Here is a 27,106-nt window from a genome sequence, read left to right as displayed (position 1 = left end):
GCCGCCGCGAGTGCTATCTTGCTGCCCACCGGTGGATCGTTGTCCCTGTCGATGACGCTTGAATAGCGCGCCGCGAGCCTGGGGGCGGGGCTTGGACACGTGCGCGCGCGCCGGGCCCAGCGCGCCGCCAGCCGACACATGGCGTCTTCCCGGGAGCAAGGCCGGAGGCGGCGGCGGCAGTGGCAGTCACAGTAACGGCTGCACTCAGGTAACAGCCCTGCGCCCAGGGTCCGAGCGGAGGCCCCGGAAAGCCCTGCCTTTGTGTGTCCAGCTGAGAGCGGCCTCGGCGCGGATCGCGTCCGCTCTATGGTGGTGGCCTGTGGATAGAGGATGCACAGGGAGAGCACCCTGGACGCCCAGTGTGTGGAGAGAGCCCTGTAGAGGGGATGGGGGAGCACAGTGTGTGGAGAGAGCCCTATAGATGGGCAGGGGGAGCAGAGGGTGTGCAGAGAGAGCCCTGTAGATGGGCAGGGGGAGCACAGTGTGTGCAGAGAGCCCTGTAGATGGGCAGGGGGAGCACAGTGTGTGCAGAGAGAGCCCTGTAGATGGGCAGGGAGGCTGGACAGTGTGTGCAGAGAGAGCCCTATAGATGGGCAGGGGGAGCACAGTGTAAGCAGAGAGAGCCCTGTAGATGGGCAGGGGGAGCACAGTGTGTGCAGAGAGCCCTGTAGATGGGCAGGGGGAGCACAGTGTGTGCAGAGAGCCCTGTAGATGGGCAGGGGGAGCAGTGTGTGCAGAGAGTCCTGTAGATGGGCAGGGGGAGCACAGTGTGTGCAGAGAGCCCTGTAGATGGGCAGGGGGAGCAGTGTGTGCAGAGAGAGTCCTGTAGATGGGCAGGGGGAGCACAGTGTAAGCAGAGTGAACCCTGTAGATGGGCAAGGGGAGCACAGTGTGCAGAGAGAGCCCTGTAGATGGGCAGGGGGAGCCCTATAGATGGGCAGGGGGAGCACAGTGTGTGCAGAGAGAGCCCTGTAGATGGGCAGGGGGAGCACAGTGTGTGCAGAGACAGCCCATGGGTGAAGGAGAGGATGACACAGTTTGTGCATACAGAAGGAATTCTGTATTGATGTGTGTCACATACTTGTTTCCAACTTCTGCAAATACTATGGGCCGAATGGCCTCCTTCTGTGCTATGTGAATCTATGATTCAAAGTTAATAAGAATTTTGAATGGTCAGTCTAGTTCCCACAATGAAGTATGAGGATATGGTAAAATGAATACAAAAGTTGAAATTTAGATTGTTTCTGTAAATCATATGCCCAGTTTCCCAGAACAGCAAAAGTTATTGTGCTGGTTTAGATACAGGTGGAGCAAGAAAAGGCAGAGCTGTATAGGTTCCCCACTGTTACGTATTTCTGCCTTATTGGTAAGAATCAAAGTCCAGAGCTGTTGAAATGTCTTGTGCCAGCACTGCTTGTTCTAAGGTTCATTAACTTGCAGGAAGTTAGATTGAATGTGTAGTTTAACTACTCGTGATTAGCCTCTGTCTCACAGGCTTTCCTTCCAATTACTTAGACAGAGCGTGGGGTCTAGAGCGGAGCCAGATGCATGATCTACATGCGGCGAATCTCAATCTCCTCTGTGAAGTTGGTTATGTTCTGAGTGAGCAGCACTGGAAGATAACCGATTAAGCCAACTGCCGCTCTGGCCTGTGGATAAGGAGTGCATGTTTGGTGACATGTTAGTTCAGTGGTTTCAAGGGTTTTGCTTTGTGAACACTCTGCAAGCAAAATAGTTTAGTTAGAATGTGTCACAGATCTTTAACAACCATAATTTCACAAACCATAATTGGATTAAAAAATTAAAATCTCAATGCTCCAAGAATATAATGCATGTAATCATGAATACTTAAGTGTCAATTATAGGCTGTAGTAATAAAAGATACACAATTACTTTGTTTTTTAAAGCAATAGAAATGACTGGATAAACAGTACAGGCTGTTGGTTTGAATAACCTTTTCTTTGAAGGGCCTTGTAACCAGAGAATAATATATATGCATTTCCACATCATGTAACAGTCTGAAATGCGCATCCTGAATAAAGCACCATCGTTAGGTCTCGTAACTGAATTTGAGTGATTTTTGTTCAACAACAAAGGAAATCCCAGAAACTAGTTTGTTTCATTATCCAAATAACCATAACACCTGTTTCCAAAATATTCTTATTTGTATCTATCCAGCCAGGTCTTGTATTCTTTCTAAACTTGATTGGGTCACTGAACATTTTATAGAATCACAGAAGCTTACAGCGCAGATGGAGACCATTTAGCCCATCGTGCCATTATTTCTATTAAAAAAATACACTCTCAAACATGATTAAGTACAGTAACAGGACATTTTCTAGTGAAATTGTTTGCCCCTCACCTTGTGTGGCTGTCCCCTGTATTCCATGCCATTTCTGTCTTCCTGCCCTGATTTTCAGAAAGTTTGGGTGTTCGAGTTCAGTGTGAGTGCTTTATCTTGGAATTTCAGGGCTGCAATGGCCCTTCCTTACAACAACATTTAATGTTAAACATATGCTGCCTTTCCTGCTGGCAGTCCCGTTTTAATTTTTATACTTTGGCTGGTTGCGTGATTTGCTGAGAAACTATCCTGTAAATCAAATAGTCTCCTGTGGCTACACAGTTGTCGGGGGGTATCCTTTGCTTGCCTCCTGTAACTAGCAAGAGTACAGAAAGCCTGAGGCAATGATATGGGCAGCATCTGCTTTTTGAAATTGGAGGGAGGGATTATGGAAACTGGGTGGTGATGGAATGTGTGGAACATTGTCCTTCTGCCTCTGGGACCTGGGTTCAAATCCTGCCCAAACTGACAGGATGCAAGATAACAACGGAGAATGCTGGAAAAACTCATTCTCTCCACGGATGTTGCCTGACCTGCTGAGTTTTTCCAGCATTCTCTGTTGTTATTTTGGATTTCCAGCATCTGCAGTATTTTGCTATCGTGACAGGATGAAAGTCTCCTCTGTTTGCCAGCTATGGGCTCTACGTGAAATAAGTTTGGAGAGTCTCAATCCAGTTCCTAATGGGCACGGCCCTTCTGCACAAGACTGCCCTTAATTTGGCACTAACTAGCAATCTGACATGAAGAAGGAAATGGGGATGGGGAGGGGGGAATGTCAGTCTGGTGCAATAGGTGATGATCTTCTCGGGCTGGGGCAGAGCACAGGGAGCTTTACTCTGTATCTGGCTGTGCTATGCCTGAGACTAGGTGCCTGAAATGGGAAGAGTCCCATTCCCCATCACTAACAACACTCGCATTCAGATGAGTCTTTAATCCGAGGCCCCCTCTGCCCCCTCAGCTGGATGTAAAAGTTCCCATGGCACTATTTGAAGATGAGCAGGGCAGTCCTCCCCGGTGTCCTGACCAATATTCATCTCTCAACAGACATCACTAAAATAGATTATCTGGACATTATCACATTGCTGCTTATGGGACCTTGCTGTGTGCAAATTGGCTGCGGTGTTTCCCTACATTACAACAGTGACTACACTTCAAAAGCTGTAAAGCGCTTTCGGGCGCCCTGAGGTTGTGAAAGGCGCTATATAAATGAAAGTCTTTGAGAGGGTTAAAATGATTAACGTGTTAGATAGTTCACGGTACAATTTGTAGCGCAACTGTAGTTAACTATTTTGACTCATTGTTTTAAAAAAAACACACTGCCCAGTGGTACAACAGAGTAGCATTTCTTCATAAGCCAGCCTATCCATTTATTCGGGGGCGTGGTGGGGGCATTGTAAGGATAAGCAACAACACCATGCTTTCCAATTTGAATGGAGGAAAATTGAACTCCAGGTCATTCGCTGCACCCTTTGCAGAACATGATTGACTGAAGCAGGCTGCGTGCCTGCTCTCTGGGATGGGGAACATTATGCATAGTCAGGATGTAGAGGTAGGGAGGGAAATGGGTAAATGAGATTGGGGGAGTGGTTTACACTAAATTCACTTCTGAAATCTGAGACCAACCTCAAATGACTGTCCATACAACAGTGGGTCAAGTTTTCAGTTTCCCAGATTAACCATCCTGTAATCTGTGTGACTAACATTGCCAGTTTACTTTAAAATGTTGTGCTGCGGGTCATGTTGCTAAGATTTGGCTTGCGATTATTCATACTTGTTTCATGTGGGATCCATGAAGCCAATTGAGGGAGGAGATCTTCACCTCTCTGTTTGGGCTGAATTCCAACTTGGGTCCCAGATATAAAAAGGCCACCGCATCAACTGTCTCTTTCAAACCAAAATGTTTAAAATCATTGTTCTCCTATTTAAGAAATAATTGATATTAAAATAGTTTTGTTTTACTGTTTTCTCGCAGCCAAACTGTCAGAGTATGAAGGAGCACAGCAATGGCAACTGCTGTAAAAGATTCTTAAAGGCAAACCTTAGAGAGCAACTGAGGTCCCACCACAGCAAATGGAAGCGACTGGAAGGCTCGTTGTGCTCCCAAAGACAGTTTTATCATCAACAGAAGCAGCGTCTGTGGTTGTCAATCAGGAAAAAACGGGTCAAGTCTTCGTTAAGAAAGGCCCTACCGGATTGTCAACCGTGCAGATCCATGAAAAGCGGCGACTGCTTGAAGGCGGCGTGGAAGGAAAAGGTGTCGTTGACCTCGGGAATCAATGACGCACCAACCGAGGAAGCATGTACACCAGCATCTTTACCACCCCATGAGGAAGGAGAGAGTAAGGGGCATGAAATTTGTGAAGTTTGGAACAACAATGCTGTAGCCCCGGATTCTGACTTTAAATCAACCATTTTATATTGTAAAGCAGTCTCAAAAAATCTAACTGATGCACCTGCAAAGGTGACTTTCCCCAAATCCCTGTGGAAGGAGAATAGTGGGCTTCAGGACAACATTATAAATCAGAAGCTATCAAACGGTTATAAAAAAATAGACTTCCAAGAGAGCAATGGAGATTTTGTATCCAATAATTTACCTCGCAAGACAAAGCGGCAGCTGAAAGGGCACAAAATCTGTCTGCTCTATAGGAAACCTTCTCTCTTCAGCTTCTGTTGTAGAATATTTAATAGTCAAAACAGGCAGAAAAAAATTACCAGTCAGAGGCAAGAGAAGCTAAACCAGGCACAATCTTCAGATATTGTCTGTGCCAATCCAAAAAGGGCCGGCCAATGTTTGGATAAAATGGCAAGTGCTATGTCTTCGCAGCCACCTCCCAAAGGCAAAGAATCCAGCCAGAATGTGCATTTTGCTTCAGATCAGTATACTGGTACATCAGAGACAATGAAGCAAGAGAAGAATTTGTGCCTGGCTAAGTACTGTGAAACTTCATGTATGCCCCTTGATGAGGGGATGGACACTTCGCAAACGCAGGAGGCAATGCCTCATTTTGTTCATTCAACTGTAAGGCTTGTTGAGCTTAACAATCAAACAGTTGATGAAAACTCAAAAGCACTGTGCCCTCCCTCGAGCCCTCCTGGGTTGGATACTCCTTGTGCCAGCCAGCTCGTGGCCGCTGATAAGTGGCCCAAGACCGACAGGACATCCCAGTTGTTTGCTGTCTCGCAGGCAAGACTTTCGAACCAAACCCCAGTCTGCGACGGGGAGATGCAGGTCATCAATGCCGTAACGGACTCGAGTCCAGTGTCATGTACACGCACCAACGCTTCTGTTAATGAACCCGACCAGTCGGTATGTTTGCAAAGTGGTGAGCCATGTCCTGTGCTTCAGCCACAGCTGCTGGACCACATTTACTATAGATCTACCGAGGAACGTGCCAGGCATGCATCGGTGAGGACTGAACAGCCAGGTAGAAGCCAGGCCGAAAAGGGGAAGAAGAATGACTCTCTGACCTGTTCTGTTGCCAGTGAACAATTAATATCCGGTATTCATGGTACAGTTGCTGGTTTAAGAAAACCTTTTCTCTTTTTCTATTTCTTCCTAAGATTATGCAGTGCTGCTTTTTTTAAAGCATAGTTTGATGATCAGTGTAGAATTTGATCAGCAACCCAGGCTGTTGTACTCTAATTGGCACAATGATTCTGCAAGTGGAATAAGAAGAGTGTATCACTTTAAAAAGGAAGTGCTCCCATGGCCACTTTTTTTTTTTAAGAAATATATTGAAGGTGGATTGTGCTTTTTACCTTTTTTAAATGAAGGGTTAAAAAAACTTTTTTTTTTTAAGTATTACTTGTTCGAGTCTGACCCTGCTGGTTTCACTTTGCTGCATTTGGCCGAACTGTCAGATGTAGGTGGTTAGCCTTGTATTGCTCATGTGCAGCCCCACAGGCATCTGGTAGAATGGGATTAGTCTGCGGCAGGGCAGGATTATCCTCCGTCTGCCAAAGTAGAAAATAGAGCCCTAAAATGTGAGCAGGAGTCTTGCTGTTGAGGTGGGGTGGGTATCTTTTTATATTTGGCAGATGGTTGGTGAGTCACATATTGCAATTCTGCCATCAGAAGCACCCATTAAGGAACTCCACTGCTTTGATATCCTGTTTGTGTCTGTTTCTTTCAGCTTGTTTCTGACAAATGTTTGTTTAAATGATGAATGCTGATGGCACTGTGGGATGGGAGGCAAGCTGAGAGGAGTTACTAAGCCTGACAGCGTGATGGAGTTGCATTGACGCTGCCGGTTCAACCTAGAAGCTTCATTTTAATTGTAACCGTTAAATGGGCTTCCTCATCTCTTGGGCTCAGTACCTCCTTGGTGTTATTTCCTATGACATTGTTTGATCAAAAATATATATATTTTTTAAAGTGCAGAAACAAAGTCTGTTAAAGTTGATCATAATCCTTTGTAACTGTGTGCGTTTCTGTAAAACAGTTACTGATGGTGACCGTTTTATTTTTAGCTGGTCTTCTAAAACTGATCTCAATACCCGTGGCAGTTAGAATGTGTATTGTCTTGCTGTAAAGATACGGAACTTGAAATTTCTTGGGCCCCGGTACACCGGCAGAAGTGTGGCAGGGTGATACTTCTGGCCAGTGTTTGGCCGTGGCATTGACCCCCATCCAAAATCTCAGAGCTGGGCTTATTTCCATAAAAGGGATGAGCAGCCACAGAATTTACAGTGCTCCCTGGATGTTCGCTCTGTGTGGGGCGAGGGGGGGGGCGGGGATTTCGAAGCAGCATTTTGCTGCTCTGTAGGGGGTAGCGTACCATTCAGCCATTTTACTGTTGCTGCCAGTTGACTGCTCCACTTACACTGCAGTCCAGTAAATATGTCCGTATCAGGCGTACTTTTTGTTGTCCACAAAAAAGATAGAATTTCTGGCGGTGTGGTTGGGGGGGGGGGGGGGGCCATCATCCTGCCATTGTCGCTTCTTACAGTGATGTTAGGACAGAAGGACGACAGGTGCAAGAAGTGTCCACCCAACCACCCCCCCATCAGAAAATCTGTTCATGGGGATAAAGTGGCAAAGATCCAACAGCCCCTGTACCATCCTCCCAGGCCCCGGAATTTCAGGGCCATGATGTTGAATCAGCTGTGATTAGTCACCTGCTATTTCAACTTGAGGGCTTTTCCCCATTTTTGGACCTTGTGTCCTGACCGAAGGGGTAGAGTTGTCCCATCACCGAAGCGACCAATCTTCATGTGTGAGCATAGCCCATTAGTGTCGTCGAGGCGTTTGACAGCAGGCAAGGGCACCTCAGCTAAGTCTGACCCACCATTCACACGCGCACACTGGATGGTGACCAGGAGCGGAAAACCTGGCTGCTTTTTTTTCTAGCTTCCCCCCCCTTCCCTTGGCCGATAACTTTATTGCCCCTCCCCTTAACCAAGGGTATTATGGCCAATTATTGTTCCCCAACTGTCACTCAGGCTAACTCTGCATCATTTGTGGATTGAACCTTGACCTGTGTAGCTCAGCTCCATGTTGGGCGAGCTCCTCGCCCATAAGTTTATAAATATGGTGGGGTTTTTAATGATGGAGCATCACTGAAACTTTTCAGTTTGAAAGCAGAATGTTCTTTAAGCCTGCCTTGACAGTTTCCTGACTTATGTTTGAATCAGTTCTGAATGGTTCAAAAGTACTCAGAATCTTGATGTGAGAAATAGGAGTAATAGTGTGTCTGTTCGTTTATAAGCTAAATAAATCACTATTTTGTGTCCTGGGGGATGTATATCTCCTTTTCATGGTTGAACGATATTTTTGATTTTAAAAATCTTCCCGTCACCAGAAATACTACCATCGCGTTCATTCTCGGTTACTCTCGTGGGAGGCACCCTAATCAAATTTTAATGGCTTGGGTATATCAAATCCCTTAACACCCTCGCCCCCTTCCTGTGCTACCTTTAGGTCATGTGGTGCTATAGATATAATAGAAAGCACGTGGCATCTCTTACAGTACCATGCGCTGGCTGGAAGCCAGGGCTGAGAAAGCACAACTGCGAAACTGTACCAGAAGCAATCTGTCGCAATAAGGGCATCAACGGGTTCCAAAGGTTTCTTCAACAGCCAGTGAACGTGACAAGTGCTCAGTGAACTCTAGAACTGGTTGTTTCTGCCACGTGTTTTAGCAGACGGTTACTTACTGACTGTGGGTAATGTTGGACATGTACTTTTATGATCTTTATTTTGTTTTTCTCAGCTTTCCTGGATGAGTTTTTGAGAAAGTACGGGAGTCTCATCCCACTTACTGAGGGTGATGTTCTGATGAAGCTAGAGCAGTTCTTTCATCAGGATTTCCATGACAGGTATGTATGGTAGAGAGCGCCTGGTGATGAGTCCTTGAATAGTTTGATCTCCTTCATTTGAAAAGTTTGAGACGCACTGCATTCTTGAGATTTATCTTTTGTAAAGGGGGAACATTTTATTTGACACATAGCTTCATCTACCAAATATATCAAACTCCAGAGTTCAAAATCAATGCGGTTCAGCTTGGCTGCACCAAGTACATCAGATGGTAGAGTAGTGAGGGTGAACTAGTGAACACTGTCCACTACCAAAGCATGCACATTGTACTGTGCTGACACATGCAAGAAGCTGCTTCTGCTGCATATACACAAATTGCCTCAACGAGTATAATGTAAGGAATGGATTGTTTTTGATATGTTGGGTTATTTATTATCTTTCCTCCTTCATTGTCTTCCCTCTCCATTCTTTTCGCTCTCTTCCCTTATTCTCTCCCCCCCCTTGCACGTGTCTTTTTTGCTTGCTTCTTCATTTCAGCAGTTAGATTTGTGCAAAATACCCAAAGCAGTATTGGACAGTTATGTTGGAACTGCTAGATTTAGCATAAGAAAACATATCTGTAACAAATAGACCTTTCAGTTGTGATTTGCCTGCAGAGAGCAGATGCCTCTCAGTGTTATGTGCAACTATTGTAACAACTAGGGTTGCAAAATTCTGGGAATTTTTAAAAGAGGAAACGAAACTTTCCATGGGAATTTATGGGAATTTTGAGTTTTTTTGCACACTGATGGTTTTTGTCTCTGACCCTTATATTATCTTTGTCGTCAAAATAGACATACTGTTCCATACAAATAAACAGGCTTTCAAAACTTTATTTAGGTTATAATTTTGAACTTTATTGAACCCCCCACAAAAAAGACCCATCTAAAATAAAATAAAAAGAGCGTCAGCTTATTTAGCCTGTAATTTGTCCTTATTTTGTCCCTTTGAGTCTTCTACTCCTCATTGCTCCTCCTGACTCTCTGGCTCTGACGTGTCCATTTCCTCCTCTGTGTCAGTGTCTAGCTGTGTGGTGGACACTTCTGTATCTGGCTCAATAAGTTGTAGGTTCGCCCGGATAGCCACCAGTTTCTCCACTCTCTTGTTAGTCAGCCTGTTGCGCACCTTTGTATGCGTATTCCCAAAAAGTGACCAGTTTCATTCAGAGGCCGCTGATGAAGGTGGGATTTGGAGTATCACCGATACAATAGGTGACAGGGCCTCAGATGCACAAAGTCCCTTCCACCAGGTATGTGCACTGATATGCTTGCATGATTCCCATATCCCATCCCCATTCCAAAGACCTTGCTTGGTAGAGAACTTTGCCCACATCCAGATTGCGATGGTGTGAGAGGGTAGAAATCACACTGTAAGCGCTGTTGATCTGTTCTCCAGAAAGTATTGGTCGCCCAACATGCTTGGCGTCCAGCATGTATGCTGCAGCATGAATCGGCTTGACACAAAATTCTTGACGCGTCTGTATGAATTGAACAATTGCCTTCTCTGCTTTGAGCAGCAGGGATGTGGGTAGGGCAATGCTGATTTGTTCTTTTAAATCAGTAAAAAGCCTGAGAACATCTGACAAGACAGCGTCATCTCCTTCAATCTGAGCAATTGCAGATGCTACTGGTGAGAGTAGTTTAAGGCTGCTAACCACTCTCTCCCAAAACACATCATCCAGCAGTATTTTCTTGATGGTGGTTTCCATATCCCCAGACTGGGATATTGCCATTTCTTGCAGCGACTCCTTACCCTCCAGAAGGCTGTTGTACATTATGACAACACCACCCCATCTAGTGTCGTTGGGCAGCTTCAGTGTGGTGTTCTTGTTCTTTGTCATTTGCTTGGAGTTGTAGGTTGCTGCAACTACCTGTTTTCCCCTGACATACTTAACAACTTGCTTGGCTCTCTTGTACAGTGCTTCCATGGTTCTCAAACCCATGATGTCCTTGAGGAGCAGGTTAAGCCCATGAGCTGCGCACCCAATAGACGTAATATGAGTGAAGTTGTTGCATTTGGATAAATGCTGCTGCATCTTTGTGGCATTCTTTACATATGGCTTTCTACAGTGTTTGCACATGTACACAGTCTTTCCATCTTTAATGCCTGGGGTAAAATGCTTCCACACATCCGACGGTAAACGTGGCATTGTTCTATGCAGAGAAATAAAGGGCATTCATCTCTGTGTCGAACTGCGGTCGATCAGCACGATTGCAACAGGGTGAGTACATTTTTGCTGATGCTCCATGTGATGGAAGCATGACCTGTACACACACGACGCTACATCACCAATAGTGTATTATTTTGTATATTTTAAATTGAAGGACAACAGAGTTCAACAAGTAACTGGTTTATTTGGTATAAAGTCTGATTTACTTACTGCATCATCACAACATCAGCAGAAAACAAAATGACTTCCCTCAGGACCCCTAACCTGGATCTTAAAAAAACTATAGCAGTCTTACAGATGCCTGCAGGCCAATCACAATTCGATATGCAAATATTACAAATAGAGGGAGCTAATCGCTCATCCAACCAATCAGGACACATTTGTTCACAGTCACACACAAAACTTGTAATTATTAAAACAAGCCAAGTAAGAAGATAAACATATATTGATTAAGAAATTCCTTAATAATTAAGATTCCATCTCTGTTAGTAATTTTAAGAGAGGAGCTGTGGGGGAAAAAAAAGAAAGAAATACAAAAAAAACAATATTATGCTAGCATGTGCTTTTTTGGGCAAAATTCCCAAGCTAAACTTCCCGTGGAAAATTTCCGGAAATTTACCGGAAACTTTCCACCCCTTTGCAACCCTAGTAACAACTGACAAGAATGTATCTCTTCTCAATGCAACCATGAACTAGAGAAGAACTCACATTTATATCATGCCTTATCATATCTTGGGACGTTGCAAAGCACTTAATATCCAATTAATTACTTCTGAAATGCAGACACTGTTGTTCTGTAGGTAAATGCAGCACCATTTACAGTTACAACCCAAACTCTTCTCTTTGCACCCCCCACCACCAAACGCAAACCTATTTCAGCTGAAAAAGTTGAGTGATGTTTGGCTGTGATGTTGTCCACGGTTAAATAGCCTGCCAACATTCAAGGTCTAGGCTCCCACATGATGAATGACCACTTGTGTGAGGTATTGGAGGGCTGCCAGTGCCTGTGCAACCAAGCCTCGGTGACACTCGGTGCTTTCAGCAAAGGAGGGAAGAAAATTGGACCAAATAAACCCCCCTTAAGTACCCTTCAAGCAGGTCGTGCAAAAGGCTTCTCTTTGTATTTTTATTAAAAATATCACTTAAGGGTGTCCTCTAAGTGCCTTGCATACTGGCAGATATGGTCATCTGCAGTACAGAAGCAGTGTTAAATTGTATCTTTTCTGTTCTGTGTACTTCAGGAAGGTCTTCATCCGGATGGAAATCCGAAAGTACCAGAAAGCGCAGGTGAACAAACCAGTGTCCAGTTTCCAAGTGGTTTATAACAAGCACGTTTTGACTTTGGACGACCTGGCCACACTTTATGGAGAGAACTGGCTGAACGATCAGGTCAGACAAGGGCAAGTTGTGCTAGAGATGTTTATCTGTAACTGATCTGTATGAGGGTCAAATGTACCTCACAAAAGTGACAGCTTGGTTTATTGGTGCGAGTGAGGTTGGAGTGTAACTGAGTTATTTCTAGATTAAAGGAATGTTAGAATCTTGTAAGTAGCCACCATCCAGCCCCTCACTGCTCTGTATAATCTCTAGTGTTAGTGTAATATATTCCATTCTACATTAGCGAGTGCAGGTGCCATCTTACCCAAATGGAGAATTGTTAAAGTTTACTGACTAGCTGACATAGGAACAGGAGTAGGCCATTCAGTCCCTCGAGCCTGTTCCACCATTCAATGAGATCATGGCTGATCTGAGACCTAACTCCACATATCCGCCTTTGGCCCATATCCCTTAATACCTTTGGTTAACAAAAAGCTATCAATCTCAGATTTAAAATTAACAATTGATCTAGCATCAATTGCCGTTTACGGAAGAGAGTTCCAAACTTCTTCTACCCTTTGTGTGTAGAAGTGTTTCCTAATTTCACTCCTGAAAGGTCTGGCTCAAATTTTTAGACTATGTCCCCTAGTCCTAGAAACCCCAACCAGCGGAAATAGTTTCTCTATCTACCCTATCTGCCCCCCTTAATATCTTGAAAACTTCAATCAGATCACCCCTTAACCTTCTAAATTCTAGGGAATACAACCCTAATTTGTGTAATCTCTCCCCGTAACTTAACACTTGGAGTCCGGGTATCATTCTGGTAAACCTACGCTGCACTCCATCCAAGGCCAATATATCCTTCCTAAGGTGTGGTGCCCAGAACTGCTCACAGTACTCCAGGTGTGGTCTAATCGGGGCTTTGTATAGCTGCAGCATAACTTCTACCCCCTTGTATTTTAGTCCTCTAGATATAAAGGCCAGCATTCCATTAGCCTTTTTGATTATTTTCTGTACCTGTCATTTTAATGATCTATGTACCTGGACCCCCAAGTCTCTGGACCACTGCCATTTTTCACCATTTAGAAAGTAGCCTGTTATATCCTTTTTAGGTCCAAAGTGGATGACCTCACATTTGCCTACATTGAAATCCATTTGCCACAGTTTTGCCCATTCACTTAATCTACCAATATCCCTTTGTAACTTTATGCTTTCATCTACACTGCCTACAGTGTCGCCTATCTTTGTGTCATCGGCATATTTGGATATATGACTTTCTATGCCATCATCTAAGTCGTTAATAAATACTGTGAATAGCTGAGGCCCCAACACAGATCCCTGTGGGACACCACTAGTCACATCTGGACAATTAGAGTACCTGCCCATTATCCCTGCTCTGTCTCCTGCCGCTCAGCCAATTTCCTAATCAGGTCAATAATTTGCCCTCAATTCCATGGGCTTCAACTTTAGTTAATAGTCTCTTATGTGGGACTTTATCAAAAGCTTTCTGGAAGTCCAGATAAATAACATCCATAGACATTCCCCTGTCCACTACTCTAGTCACCTCTTCAAAAAATTCAATCAGGTTTGTCAGGCATGACCTACCTTTCACAAATCCATGCTGGCTCTCTCTGATCAACAGAAAATATCCAAGGTTTTCAGTCACCCTATCCTTAATTATGAACTGGCAATTTCCCGACAACAGATGTTAGGCTAACTGGTCTATTATTCCCTCTCTCGCCATTCTTAAATAGCGGAGTGACATACACAATTTTCCAATCTAAAGGAACGGTTCCTGAATCGAGAGAACTTTGGAAGTTAGGGCATCTGAAAGGTGCTCACCTACTTCCTTTAAAACCCTGGGGTGGAAACCATTTGGTCCTGGGGATTTGTCACTCGGTGCCATTATTTTTTTCATTACTGTTATTTTACTTACATTAATTTTATTGAGTGCCTGTCCCCGATTCAGTATTCGTTTCCTTGGGAGTTCTGGCATGCTATCCTCCTCTTCTACTGTAAATACTGGCGCAAGGTAATTATTCAACATGTCCACCATTTCCTTATTGTCATTGGCAATATCACCACTTTCAGTTTTTAAGGGGCCAACATTGTTTCTGACTACCCTCTTTTTCCTAATGCAATTGTAAAAACTCTTTGTATTGATTTTGATATCCCTTGCAAGTTTCTTTTCATACTCCTGTTTCCTTACAGGTAATAAACATGTATGGAGAACTGATTGTGGATGCGGTACCAGATAAGGTGGGTGTATGGACCATAATACTAAAGGCTAAAAGGCTGACCTTTGGTGGAAGGTGCATTATTGCAGTTTTGATGGCATGCCTCACTCTTTCATTAATAGAAGTTCATGGTTGTTCATATCTTTCAATTATAACAAACTAAGGTGGTGAGAATGAGTCACCCGCCTCGTGGACCTCCAACAATGCCCTAGGTGTAGGTTGCCTTCCTGATTGATTGGGAATGAAGAGAAAAAAAAGTACTTTTTTTAAAAACAAAAACAATGGGGCACTTCGCCCATTGCCTCAGCTGGCTAAAGCAATGAGTCGCTAATCTATACATAGCAGGAAGGGCCCCCAATCTGTTCCGAATTAGCTGATCTCACCTGGAGGGGCATTCCTGGTGCTACAGTTCACCTCAGTGCCCCTGGTTAAAAAGGGGAAAGTCAGCGAGTTTGCCTCCCCTAATTGCTATCCAGCAATCCCTGCTAGAGTGGCATGTGTGTGGACTTGCCTGTGAGGACAGGATCGGGTTCAGCTGTGATGCAGACGAGTAGCCGGCCAACACTCGTGAGGTATGACCACTTAGGTGAGGTACAAGAGGGTGGTTGGTATCTGTATTGAACTGTACCTTGACATCTATCAATGTCTTCAGGCGAGGTAGGGGGAACAAATCTGGTGAAAAGGGGTCATTGTATTATACTCTTTGTAAACTCTAGCTGGCAGGAAAGTCCCATGTCCAACAGGTTTCTGTTTCATTAATTTTGCGTATTCCCCTTTCTAGGTTCACTTCTTCAATAGCTTTTTTTACAAACAGCTTCAAACTAAAGGATACAATGGAGTGAAGAGGTGGACAAAAAAGGTGGGTCATGGGGGTGGGGGCGTGGATTGTGGCAGCAAGCAGCCTTTTTGCACGTTTGGTGGGTTTTGGCATAATCAGCTATTGATTGTTGTGGAAGCTATCAGTGACTGGTGAATCCTGCGATATACTCAAACTAAACATTAATTTTCAAATTGTAATGTTGTCCACTGTGCACCTCTGCATAAAGGTTTTGCCTTCCACTTGTGTGACTGACCCGATGTCATTTGGAATTTTACTTGACCAATCTTTATGGAAGCATGACTTTAAATGAGACTAGAAAGCATCCAGTCTCAGCAACGCCATAACAGAGGCATTTGGATATTGGTGATTGTTCTGACCCAAGCCAACCCCTTGCACTAAAACTGATGACCACTGGCATGGTTTAAAAAAAAAACGATTTTCATGTTTGCTGTTGCATAGTCAATCTAAACTAACACTTTCATGTTTTACACTTTAATTACTATAAAGAGGATTTTGCTGTTTTGAGTTTTAGATCCTTCTAGGTATGTGCATTAAAAAGGATGAACCTTGAATGTAACTCAGCACATTGTTACAGACTACTATATTATAACAATTAACCTGACGAGCGTGTGGAAACATTAACTAATTTAATATGCATATTTTAAACCATCTAATCTTAAGTTTTTCTTCATTGGGGACTTGACCTCTTACAGTATATGCACAGAATAGTTTCTTTCGCTCTCACATGCCCCGGTTGTTAGAGGGGGGGGTGGTTAACATTATAAAAATTAGGCGTGAATGAATCAGGGGTTTCAAATTTTATTGCGGTTGCTACCTCGTGAATGGAAATTCCAGCAAGAACGTGGACCAAAATGGCACTAAAATTGCCTCCTTTAGTGATTCAGTGGATCAACATACGACAGCAGAGTACATCAGAATGGACAAGACGTGCTAAAAATGCATACCATTCACTCCTAAGAATGAAATTAAATTCAGGCTATCCTGAGCTCCTAATCATATCTCCTAATTCTACACAAAGAAACCTCTCATTCCCAGTTCATGATTTTAAAAGAAATCTTGGATGTTGTCTTTTTTTCTTCCACCCCCAAAGCCAGCGAAACCCCTAGTACCTGTACCATTTTTGCTATGTTTCTCTACATTGCCTCTGCCTTCTCATAAGTTTGGTTCCAAGCCTCTTAATCTGTGGTGCTCAAGCTGCAGGTTCTTGCTTTCTTTGTGATCTGTCAGCCTAACTGGAAGATTTTTTTTCTCTTTCTGTTCAGGTGGATTTATTCAGTAAAGCCCTATTACTAATCCCTATTCATTTGGAAATCCATTGGTCATTGCTAACCGTTGATCTTCCAAATAGGAAAATTTGCCTCTACGATTCTCAAGGCATCCATTTTAATTCGTGTGTTCAGGTAAGAAGACAGTCATTTGAATAATTTCTGGTCACTTTTTTTTATCCTTTTTGTCGTACTTTCCTGAAGGCTGGAATCTAGTTCCACGAGTACTGATGGGAGCCCTCCTGAGTGGCAATGTTTCATGTGTAAGTCCACACAGTGAATATTAGCGGATCATTCAACCACGGAGCCTGATGCTCTCCTCACATGTACATTTCATGTGGCTGGATATCAACCACGAGGAGCAACGCTGCCTGATTTTTTCTTTTTTTCTTCCCCTTCCTACCTAGGGATGACGAGTCCAGTTGTAGCATTCCCACTGAGATCAGTTAATTCAGTACAGGCCAGGGATCGAACCGTCCTTCTTGCACAGCATATTCTTTCTGAGTAGCCATTCTCCAGAAGTTGTTTCTTCTAGGTTGAAAAAATGGTCAAGCGGAGTTCTGACTGATGGCAAAGGTCTTTTCAGCTATTTGGCTGCAGAAAATAGACATCCATGTCATTTACAAATGTGCATTTCATATTTACGTCTGGGATGTATTTTGTTTCTCTAGTATTTTAAAATATATCTGTATTGAGTTAAGGAATGTTACCAGATACCACTATACAAGGTCAAACAAACTTTGTACCCTTGTAGCAAGACTCCATATAAAAACCACAAACCGGAAGATGATTAAATGCTCCACCAAAGAGACAGAAACAAAATCTGTGTTTGTTGTGCTTTCTGCACATACAGCTCCACAGGAATGTTCCTGTCTGTGGGAGCAGAGCTCTGTCGCATGGTTTCCTACCTGAATCCATTTGCTGGTCAATCACTGGTATTGATGCATCACTAAATATACTGGTCATAATCTAACAAACTAGTGTTAATTCCCAGACCTGCTCTATACTGCAACAATAATTAAATGTCACTGTTCTTATTTATTCAGTAAGTGAACACCGAGTTTGAACCTTTCGACTCCTCTGATTGAGTGCCACCAAGAAATGTAATGGTTAACAGGAGGTGACTTTTCCCCCCAATGTCGCAGCTGCCTTTAGTTTAATTTTCAGTTCCATTAATCCTTTAACCTGTAGGGGTGATCCAGTGACCAAACACAGCAGTATTTTGTGTTGTGGATCCATAAGAGTGATGGAGGATGAGGGTTCAAGTGTCAGCATCAGTGGTAGTGAGTTGGTAATCTCTCCCAAAATGGAACTGAAATTGCTAGACTAGAGAAAGAGGGAGAATTTACTAGGCATTGAAACAACAACACATTTTTCTAAGTTGTGTCTACTGGTCTGCAATCCAGATGGGAACAGCATACACATCTGTAATTCACCCAGGTTAACCCACTGATCAGTCTTTGAGAGAGTGCTGATTATTTTACTCTATATCAGAGTTGAATGAATTTTTGTGGTCATCAAGGTGAGGGTTCTTAACAAAGGAATGGAGAAGTTTACAGTGTACCCAGTGTCACCATCCATCACCTCGAAGCCAGGTAGAGCACAGATCAAATGCAGAGCAAAGCTCTTTCTGTTTTCCCCCAAAATGTGCCCTAACCCCAAACTCAGAAAGGTATCTTTCAATTTACCAAGCCAGCTACCCTTGTGGCCTCTTAAGTGAGATTGCCAATTTGTGCCCAGTATGCAATGTGGATGCACAATGATTCAGAACTGGATCAAGACTGCCCATACTCACTTCACTTAGCCTACTGGTAGGAAGAGGACGTTTTCATTTCATCAGTCTAAACTGGATTCAAACGGAATGTCAGCAAGAACAGTAAGATCACCCACTTGTCTTTTGTGTGCTCTTCACAAACCATCTAATACTGTATTTGTCTTTTTAAACAACTACTCTTTAATATTTATAAATGTGGAGGATGCTGTCTAGCAATGTAAAAGTACTGCTTTCAAACATTGTGTGCTGAAGTGTGAGCTGGGAGGGGGTTTAGAGCTATCTTTTTAAAATGTGCACAGGAAGTTCCTTTGCATCACTTCCTGCAGTAAATCAAAAATGTATTGCCATTGTGTCTGCTTTATTTGTGGAATCCTATTGGGACAGGAGAATCTAGGCCACTTATTTATGTAACATATACCCACGTATCTTGCCTCAAGTAGGCACCTGGTCTTTGTTACTGAGCTAGTCTGGCCTGCCTTCCCCCTGTAATCTACTACTGGCAGAACTCCTGGCATAGTTTCCTGTTTTCTTCCTTTGTAGAAATCTGAGAAAACCAAGTAGGCCAATCCAGTAACAGCAGGTATAGAGAATCAGTCTGTTGATCTAGCTGAGGCTATCTTCATTTTGAATTTCTGACGTTCACTAACTAAATGTTAATAATGTTAACTAATTAAACGTTAACTAACTAAATGTTAATTAATTCATTTTTCTCCCATTTGGATTGTACTGCCCACCTTTCCAAAAATAAGTAAAGTATTAAGTCTTGCAGGAGAGAATTGGATCAAAGTGGGAAAGTAGAGGAAGGGGAAACAGAAATGAAAGGCAAATGTTTTGAGCAGAAAGGTTGAATGAGAAAGGGAGGGATAAAAGATGCAGAAATAAGGGGAAAAAAGGAGTGAAGCGAAAGACTTGTGTCACATCCTATGGCGAAGTTATCCTTGAGTTAATCTCATAAAATGTGGAGTGAGGTGGGGGGTCTCCTTGATCCCTGCGTAAGAATCCTGGGTGCACCCAATATGCGTGAAAAAAAATGCAATTAATGTCCAAGTCTAAAAACATTCCAGCTTTTTGGTTGGTTATTCCCAAAACAGGAAGTGGTGTAAAGGAACTAATGGGGCTCTGAAGAAGACGGGCCAAATGTCGAGCACCGTGTGTCCAAAAGAATCAGGTGAGCAGCAGGATTTTTTTTGATGCTAGCAATGGGCAATTAGGTGATAAATCCTTGGCTGCTAGGCTTCTGATGAATAATTGCTATAAGGTTATTCCAATAGAAGGTTGACTGAGTTGTGAAATCATCCCAGTGAAGTAATCCTAAACAGAGGTACTCGGAGACTTTGTGATGTAATCAGAGGAAATTCCTTAACCAGTAAGAAAACAGTTGAGCACTGAACATTTGCTTTTGCACTGATTGTCCAATAACATCTTCAGAATTCAGAATGTTCATTTAAGTACATTTTTATTATTGATTTTTTTTTGTGACATTCCACTTAAGTGCCTTCGCTTCATAGCTAGGGGGTGGGCAGAAGTTATGCTCTTTCTCTGTTGCATCAGCCACTGTGAGCAAGAGCAGCCTCAGAACATAATTGTTGTCAAGTACAGGTAGACTACCTTTTATCCGAACTTCCGAAAACCGAAACCCTCTAAAAACCAAAGGTTTTTTCGTTCAGCGTAAGTCGTGCGCACGACATGACCAGAGTGGCGCACGACTTGCGCTGAGCAGAGGGTCAGCGTAAGTCGTGCGCACGACCCCGACCCCCGCCGACGACCCCCCCGCCGACCCCGACCCCCCCCCTCCGTGGGCCGACCCCAACACTCCCGCCGACCCACCCCCGACAAATTTCCCAGTCTTATAAAATACCTTCCGAAATCCGAAATTTTCCAAAAACCGAAACACGGCTGGTCCCGAGGTTTTCGGATAAAGGATAGTCTACCTGTACTTATATATTTAAATTTCAACCTTCCTGCCTCTGGAATTGCTTCAGGCTCCATTTGCAAGCTTCCATGATGGCCTGGCCAAGATTAGCAGCTTGACATTTGAGGAATGCTGGACACAAGCTGGTACCACCCTACTTTGGCATGGTGTGTTAGTACATCATGGCACCACAGCACCAGCTAGTAAGGCATGTTGTTATAATCTCTTGTCTTTGACATTTCAGCACATCCATAGTTACATTTAGTTTAAAGGAATGCTCTGAGAACTGCTGTGGGATGCAAAAATCAGACTTAAATAGGGTTGATGTAGGGTTTTTTTTTTATGCCTTTATAATGGAAAATTGTAACTTAAAAATATGATGAAGATTGCGCAACTCCGTTTCCCGAGATGTTGCCGGAACTGCTGCAGTCGGATTTCTAAAAATTAATACCCAGGATTTTGGTGAAAACTTGAGCCATACAGAATTGGACTTAGCTTTGATCTCCCTTGCAGCTAAATGGGGATACGGTACTGTAGGATAACTGGCACCTGTGGAATCATATCCCAGCCAGACGTAAACCCCTTCAGGGAAGGAATTAAAATTGATGAGGTGAGGTGAGTCTAGGTTTGATTTCTCCAGTCCCAACTGGAGCACCAGTTTTGAAATGGTGCACATTTTTGCTGTTTCTTACTAGCCGTCTGATTTGCCCAACTTTTCTGCTTCACAGAACATACTGAGGTATTTAAAGACAGAAGCTGGTGAGAGGAATCGTCCCACATTCCTGGAAGGGTGGAAAGCTTTTGCCACGACGGTAAGATTCAGACAGATTAACCTGCTTTAGAAGTTTCATTGTAGTCAGTCTTCAGAAGTATATCATAAGGTTCAACTATAGCAGGCTCCAGATTGCAACTAAAACTGCTTCAGATGCAACCATAAATTATACATGTGCTCATTTTGCTTTGTAAAAACTAAGGTTTAAAGTATAAAAACTAAGATTTGAAGTATTCTGTCTTTGCATTGCTTTTGGTGGAGGTGGGGTGTTTTCCATTCCACACACGGGCAGCAGACATATTCTTTCTCGGCAGTAAATTTCATGATCCCTAAACCTGTCTCCTGTTTCTGGATTTTGTCTTTGTATTTGTAATATTATCAATCTGTACAAATTAGATTGTTTAAACTTTTAATATGAAAGAGTGCATTTTACATACCCTCATTTGTATGACGGTAGGCTGTAAACTACAGCTTTCTAACATGTTCCTCATAACCGACTGACTTCCTCCAGTAAAATATGATACTAAAACAGACTGAGCAGATGTTTCGTCCTTGTGTTGTGTTACCTGACCAGAATCAGGTTGGCAATAGAGTTCTGACGAAAGGTTCTCGACCTGAAACGTTAACTCTGTTTCTCTCTCCACGGATGCTGCCCTGGCCTGCTGAGTTTTTCCAGCATTTTCTGTTGTTATTTCGGATTTCCAGCATCCGCAGTATTTTGCTATCGTGGCAATAGAGTTGCTACAATTAACTTCAGACCCTCTGCGTGAGGGACAGAAAAGGTTGCTTTGTAGATCTGGCTGGGCAGTGCATATGTGTGGCTGTCATTTGAGAGCAGGGTTGACTGTGATGTCACCGCTTTTCCCCGTGGACAGTAGTCCAAGGAAGGATTTTTTTTTTTAAAGGCAGAATTACTTGAAAATGACTGTAATTCAGTAAATTAGCTGCTTATGTACTGTATTTAATGCCTGTGTTCTTTTCTTCCCACCTACCCCCCCCCCCCCCCCCCCCCGCATAGTGCATTCCTCAACAGAAAAATGATAGCGACTGTGGTGTGTTTGTTCTTCAGGTAGGGTGATTCCCCATCGTCACTGATTTAATGTGTAATTGAAATGAGAAATTGTGAAGCATAGTGACTAATAAAATGTTCAAATCACCTGTGAAGGTTGAAGGTGGTTCCTAGTCAGCAGTGACAGATACCGCCGCATGCGAAGCAGATTGGGTACACACCAGGAACAAAGCCACAAGTGGATTATGTCTGATATCATGGAGGGAGGAATTTACCTAGTCTCATGGCTTTCCAGGGCATGTGTAGTAGATTTTAACTGAATATTATTGAATATGTTTGAGGTTCCATAGGGCTACAGGTTCAAGTGGAACTGTATCCCAGCAATGGTTACCACCTTTGCAGGAAGAGAGCGGAAGTAAAGCCTTTTATTTGCATATTGCCATATCAGGTCTCTCTCAAACATCTCAAAACACTTCACTAACCATGTCCCACTTTGAAGTGACTGTTGTTAGGGGAGCAGCTGGGAGAAAAATCAAAAATAGATAAATTGTAGGCTGATCTAATGCTGTATTAATTTTGTAGTGCAAGAAAATGTTTTAATGCTGTTTTGTGAACAAATACCTGTCAAAATAAGGGGAAAAAATGCGAATGTTTGAAATCAGAAAATGCTGAAAATATCAACATTTGAAAAGACAGGTTAATGTTTGTCAAGATTTGAAACATTAAGCTATCTTTTCTCTTTTCAGACGAGCTTGCATATTTTTTTATTGCGATCAAAATAAGATACTTGGTTAAACCAGTATTTCCCCACACAAGCATACAACAGGAAATTGAGTGCCAGAAGATCAGGACTCTGTGAAACTACCATTTTTAACATTTTGAACAGATACAGTACTGTGATGCTGAAGGATCACCATAGCTTGTGGTGGTAATACTGCTGAAATCACTGTAATCCTACTAAAATATGCACTTCAATAAACCCATTAATTTAAAGTTTTTAAAATCTGTTCCGTCTGCTTTCCTCTCTCGGCCTGATTTCTGTCAAGTTTTGTTTAATATTTTTGTTTAAATAAACTTGCCTGTTTCCCTCCAGTATCTCAATTTGCTCTGAAACTAGGGCCCACAGTAGTAGCATTTGGTTTCTGGCTGATTTTTTAATCCTTTATTCTTAAAGAATAGAGATCCAGAACTTTAAAGTTTGATCTAGTCACATCGCTGGAGTGACCATATAAAACTTAATACATCCAGGCCATTGTTGAGCATTCCAAAGGCTTCCTGAGACAACTAAAGTGATCCAAGGGGCTGGGTGACCTGAAATAAATGACCTCAATAATGGACCACAGATTAAGGATTCCTTGACTGTAACATCCTTGATTTTACGTTTATTTTCAACCTTCTGTGGTAAACCTGACGAATGTTGATTATGTTGACAATAGCAGATTACTTCCTCAGAGTCAGGTTGTGTTGCAGTATCAGTTTGGATGCATCTTGTCCTTGTTTTACAACACCAAAAAAAAATGCTGCTTGGACTAGATTCGCTTTCCTAAATCCACTAGTCAAAGATTGTTATTGGAACTTTAAACTTGAAGAAAATAATCCTAAAGAAAGACTAAAGTGCAAAATTGTCATGGCTTGCCTGGAGTGCCGAAGCAAGTGGGCAGACTCCGATAAGAAGAGTGAGAAAAGGCTCCCAATAATGAACTGAAAGGATTGTTGAGGTTTAAAATGTGGAAATACAAATTTTAAAGATGATTTAGCCTACCCTTGTCATTTATGTACATTTACTGAACCCAGGTAGAACATTTCAGCTTGTCAGTGTGTCAGCCTGGCTCAGTTGATAGCACTGAGTCAGAGGGTTCAAGCCCCACTCCAGTGCAGTACTGAGAGAGTGTGCTGCACTGTCAGCCGTGCCATCAATGCCTGTTCTGTGTGTTCCGCTGGCAGGGAGTTACTCCACTGTTCTCGATTTAATTCCCCTCTTCAGCCAACACCACCAGAAAATAGTAGTTCATTCATTTTATTGATGTGCACAAAATGGATGCCACATTAGCCTACTGTATTCATTATACAGATTTTTGTGAGGAGTGCAATAGGGGTGCTATATAAATACTTCCCCACCCCGCCCCTTTCTGACCTGTCCTGGTTCCTCTCTTGAATTGGCACGAGTGTGGCTAGTGGTGTGTTTTCCCAACTCCTGCCAACACTTCTACTCGCTAATTCTTTATTTAAAGAATTTGAAACCTTTTCAATGTGCTGACCCTGTATTTCCATTGCCTCTCTAGTACTGCAAGTGCCTGGCTCTAGGAAGACCCTTTCAGTTTTCTCAGAAAGACATGCCTGAAGTAAGAAAACTGATCTACAGAGAACTATGCGAGTGCAAGCTTATGGAGTGAGCTGGCAGGAAGGAGCTGATTGAAGCTGCTCACAAGAAATTGCATTCCAGGAGATCGGTGTGGCCAGTATTGTTACATGACGTCTGGAAGGAGAAGAGAGAGAAGGCGGGGAGGGAGTGGCAGTGTTTACCTCCTTTCCAGGTGCATGCATGGCCTGAGCACCTTCAGACTTAATAAAAGCACAACTTTGCTCGATTGGCCTGTTGCTGACGAATTGCATGTAGCAGTAGACTATAAATTTAGACTTCCTTATTGTCTGCATATTTTGAGAACCTCTAAGTAAAGGAAGTAGTAAAATTTACATTAACTTAGGAGGGGGAAAACTGAAGTCTTAGTGTAGAAATCATTCCAGGTATTATTAAGTGAGAGCCCCCTCTTCATATCCACAGGGGAGATTTTCACTTTTTCCACAGATGTTTAATGACCATTAGGTCATCGTGTTGAGCTGCAGCATGTTTAAAAGTGAAAATAGTTTCATTCAAAACACACAGTAACTCTGGGGGTCAGTACTGTGAATGTCAGAGGCTATGGTAACACTGGACATTAGTACTATAAATCTTACATGATTAACCCAAGGCATATTTCCCATCTACTAATTTTTCTGAATTTTTCACACACACCATACACATGTGTAATGGGCTCCTCTGTGAAGCTGTGTTGCTTCTCCATTTCATTAGTGGAATGGATTTTCTGGAGTGACATAATTATAATCTGTTCTCAGAGTTGGTGTATGTGTTTGCCCTTCCCTTTCTGCTTAAACAAAAATATTATTTTGTTTTGTGGTATTTTACTTACTGCTGCTAACTTTGGAAGTTTTACTCTGAAAGATGAAGGACTAATCAGGCTCAGTGTAGGAATTTTTTCATTTTAAACATTGAGTACCTGAGGCGTATCTAGGTATTGCAGACTTAGCCTTTTTTTTAATTCATTGTTTGAATGTGGGCATTGCTGGCAAGGTTAGCATTTATTGTCCATTCCTAGTTGTCCTGAGAAGGTAGTGGTGGGCCTTCTTGAACCGCTAGCGATTTGATCCAACTGAGGGCATTTGAGTCAATCACGTTGGTATGGGACTGCAGCCACGTATAGGCCAAACAGGGTGAGGACACGCAGGTTTTCTATTTTTTTTAGGGCAATCCGAAACCTTCATGCTCATTTTACTTTTTTTAAACCTGAATTCAAATTCTCAAACTGCCATGGTTGGATTTGAGCTCACGTTCTCGGAATTATTAGTCCAGTAACGCAATCATGACACTACTGCGCCCTGTACCTACTTCTATACAGTACTTCCATTTTTCTTTAATATTTTGTTTATTTTTGACACAATGGTCAAATTATGATTTATAACCTAGAAAACTGGTATCTGACCGGTGTGAGCTTTTTTTTTGTCTTTTTAAAAAAAAAGATGGAAACTTATTGGAGGAATTCTTGAAAATGTATTGAGTCAGTGTGTGAGGGTGAGAATTACTCTAGATAATACTCAGCAAAATATAGTGCAAAGTGTAGACTGCTACCCTTGTACTGTGCTCTGCAACGATATTTCAAATAGATTTCAGATTTTCAGAAATGGATGAGTATTTGATTTTTTTTCTCCCATAGTTAAATCTTTTCAAAATGTTGTCCCTTAACTTTACAGTCTGCACTCAGTAACTCTAGAAGTCAATATATACATGCTTTCTGGTAAAGAAAGAATGTATTCCACTGCGACAGTCGATTGTCCCAATTATTTAAAATCAAATATGTAAGTGGAAAATGATTAAAACTGCCTTCTATAATAGTTAACTGCCTCTGGTGCATCCTAAGTATTTCAGTCAAAAATGGATGTTTTCCTCAATTTTTAATTCTGGAAACTTGCGTATGGAAGTTATGTTTATGATTCTGGGAATAAACTGCCTAATTTTGGTACCGTGGTTCCTGAAAGGAGCTTTTAAATCTGAATTTCCAGACCCTCGTGGACACCATGGTCAGTTGAGGTGGTGATTTAGTTGTACTGAACCTGTGTCCATGGAGTTTAGCAACGGCAATGCATCATATGGCCAATACTTCTTTAGGCGGGCGTAAAGATGCAATTAAATATTTATGAGCTGCTCCATACTGAGCTAAAACTATTCTCGGTACATTATCCATTGTATTGTATCCAGAACCTCACCAAGTCTTTTACAGGTTAGGAGATGAAAGATATGTTACGTTATAAACATTAGTGCAATAATAGAAGTGAGTAAAGTAGGAGAGATTTTTTTTTACTCACGTAAGGAGAACTGTTGTAATTAGTTCTATGTTGTTAATGGAGATTGGACAATAAAGTATTTGAGGAGTATCTCACCCTTTCTTTGTTGCTGTCTTCTCATTGCCCCTCCCTAAATCTATCTTTTCTTTTTCCTTAGTGTGTGGTGTGACCTTCCTATTTTTTGGGGAGTTTTTTTTCATACTTTATGTTCACTATCTAGAGTTTTTGGTTAATTGTGCTGTGTTTAACTGAGAATGACACAGGTTACACTGTTCTGTCTCAGTATAATGTGTATTTGAATATAAAATATTCTTTGACACAGGGTCTGTGTGTGTTTACAAATTCTGTTGTGTCATTGCATCCAAACGCACCTTCCAGTCCACCTTAAACTCAATTTTGGACACTATGCCGAGAAGTATTTGTATGATGCTGTTATCTGCATGATCAAATTGAGTTACCCTGAAATCTGAACTATTGACATTATAAATATAAAAATGCTGTAAAATTTTTGAAGTTTGTATGCATATTAATTTCAGCACTTCAAATAGTTACCTCC

At 42.4% G+C, this 27,106-nt stretch overlaps 1 protein-coding gene across 6 annotated transcripts; it reads left to right on the top strand.

The window, feature by feature from the left end:
* Positions 1-78: 78 nt before the first annotated feature.
* On the top strand, positions 79-26,872 carry senp5 (SUMO specific peptidase 5). 6 transcript variants are annotated; one of them, XM_085990029.1, is made up of 10 exons: positions 79-208; positions 4,314-5,850; positions 8,554-8,659; positions 12,048-12,195; positions 14,335-14,382; positions 15,142-15,219; positions 16,464-16,601; positions 20,881-20,964; positions 21,958-21,993; positions 24,216-26,872. In XM_085990029.1, exons 2-10 carry the CDS (start codon positions 4,329-4,331, stop codon positions 24,324-24,326), a joined length of 2,271 nt encoding a protein of 756 aa, XP_085846155.1. In that variant the 5' UTR covers positions 79-208; positions 4,314-4,328; the 3' UTR covers positions 24,327-26,872. The 6 variants fall into 6 exon arrangements, 5 of the variants coding, with proteins under 5 accessions (XP_085846155.1, XP_085846157.1, XP_085846156.1 ...); XM_085990028.1 differs by having other exon boundaries at positions 80-208; positions 4,314-5,841; positions 21,943-21,993; XM_085990033.1 differs by having other exon boundaries at positions 81-208; positions 21,943-21,993.
* The last annotated feature ends 234 nt before the right edge of the window (positions 26,873-27,106 follow it).

Source organism: Somniosus microcephalus, chromosome 6, assembly GCF_052327205.1.
Source record: "Somniosus microcephalus isolate GS21.2 chromosome 6, FLI_Smic_1.0, whole genome shotgun sequence".
Taxonomy (NCBI): domain Eukaryota; kingdom Metazoa; phylum Chordata; class Chondrichthyes; order Squaliformes; family Somniosidae; genus Somniosus; species Somniosus microcephalus.
The sequence above is the reverse complement of the archived record's forward strand: the minus strand, read 5'-3'. Positions and strand labels throughout refer to the sequence as shown.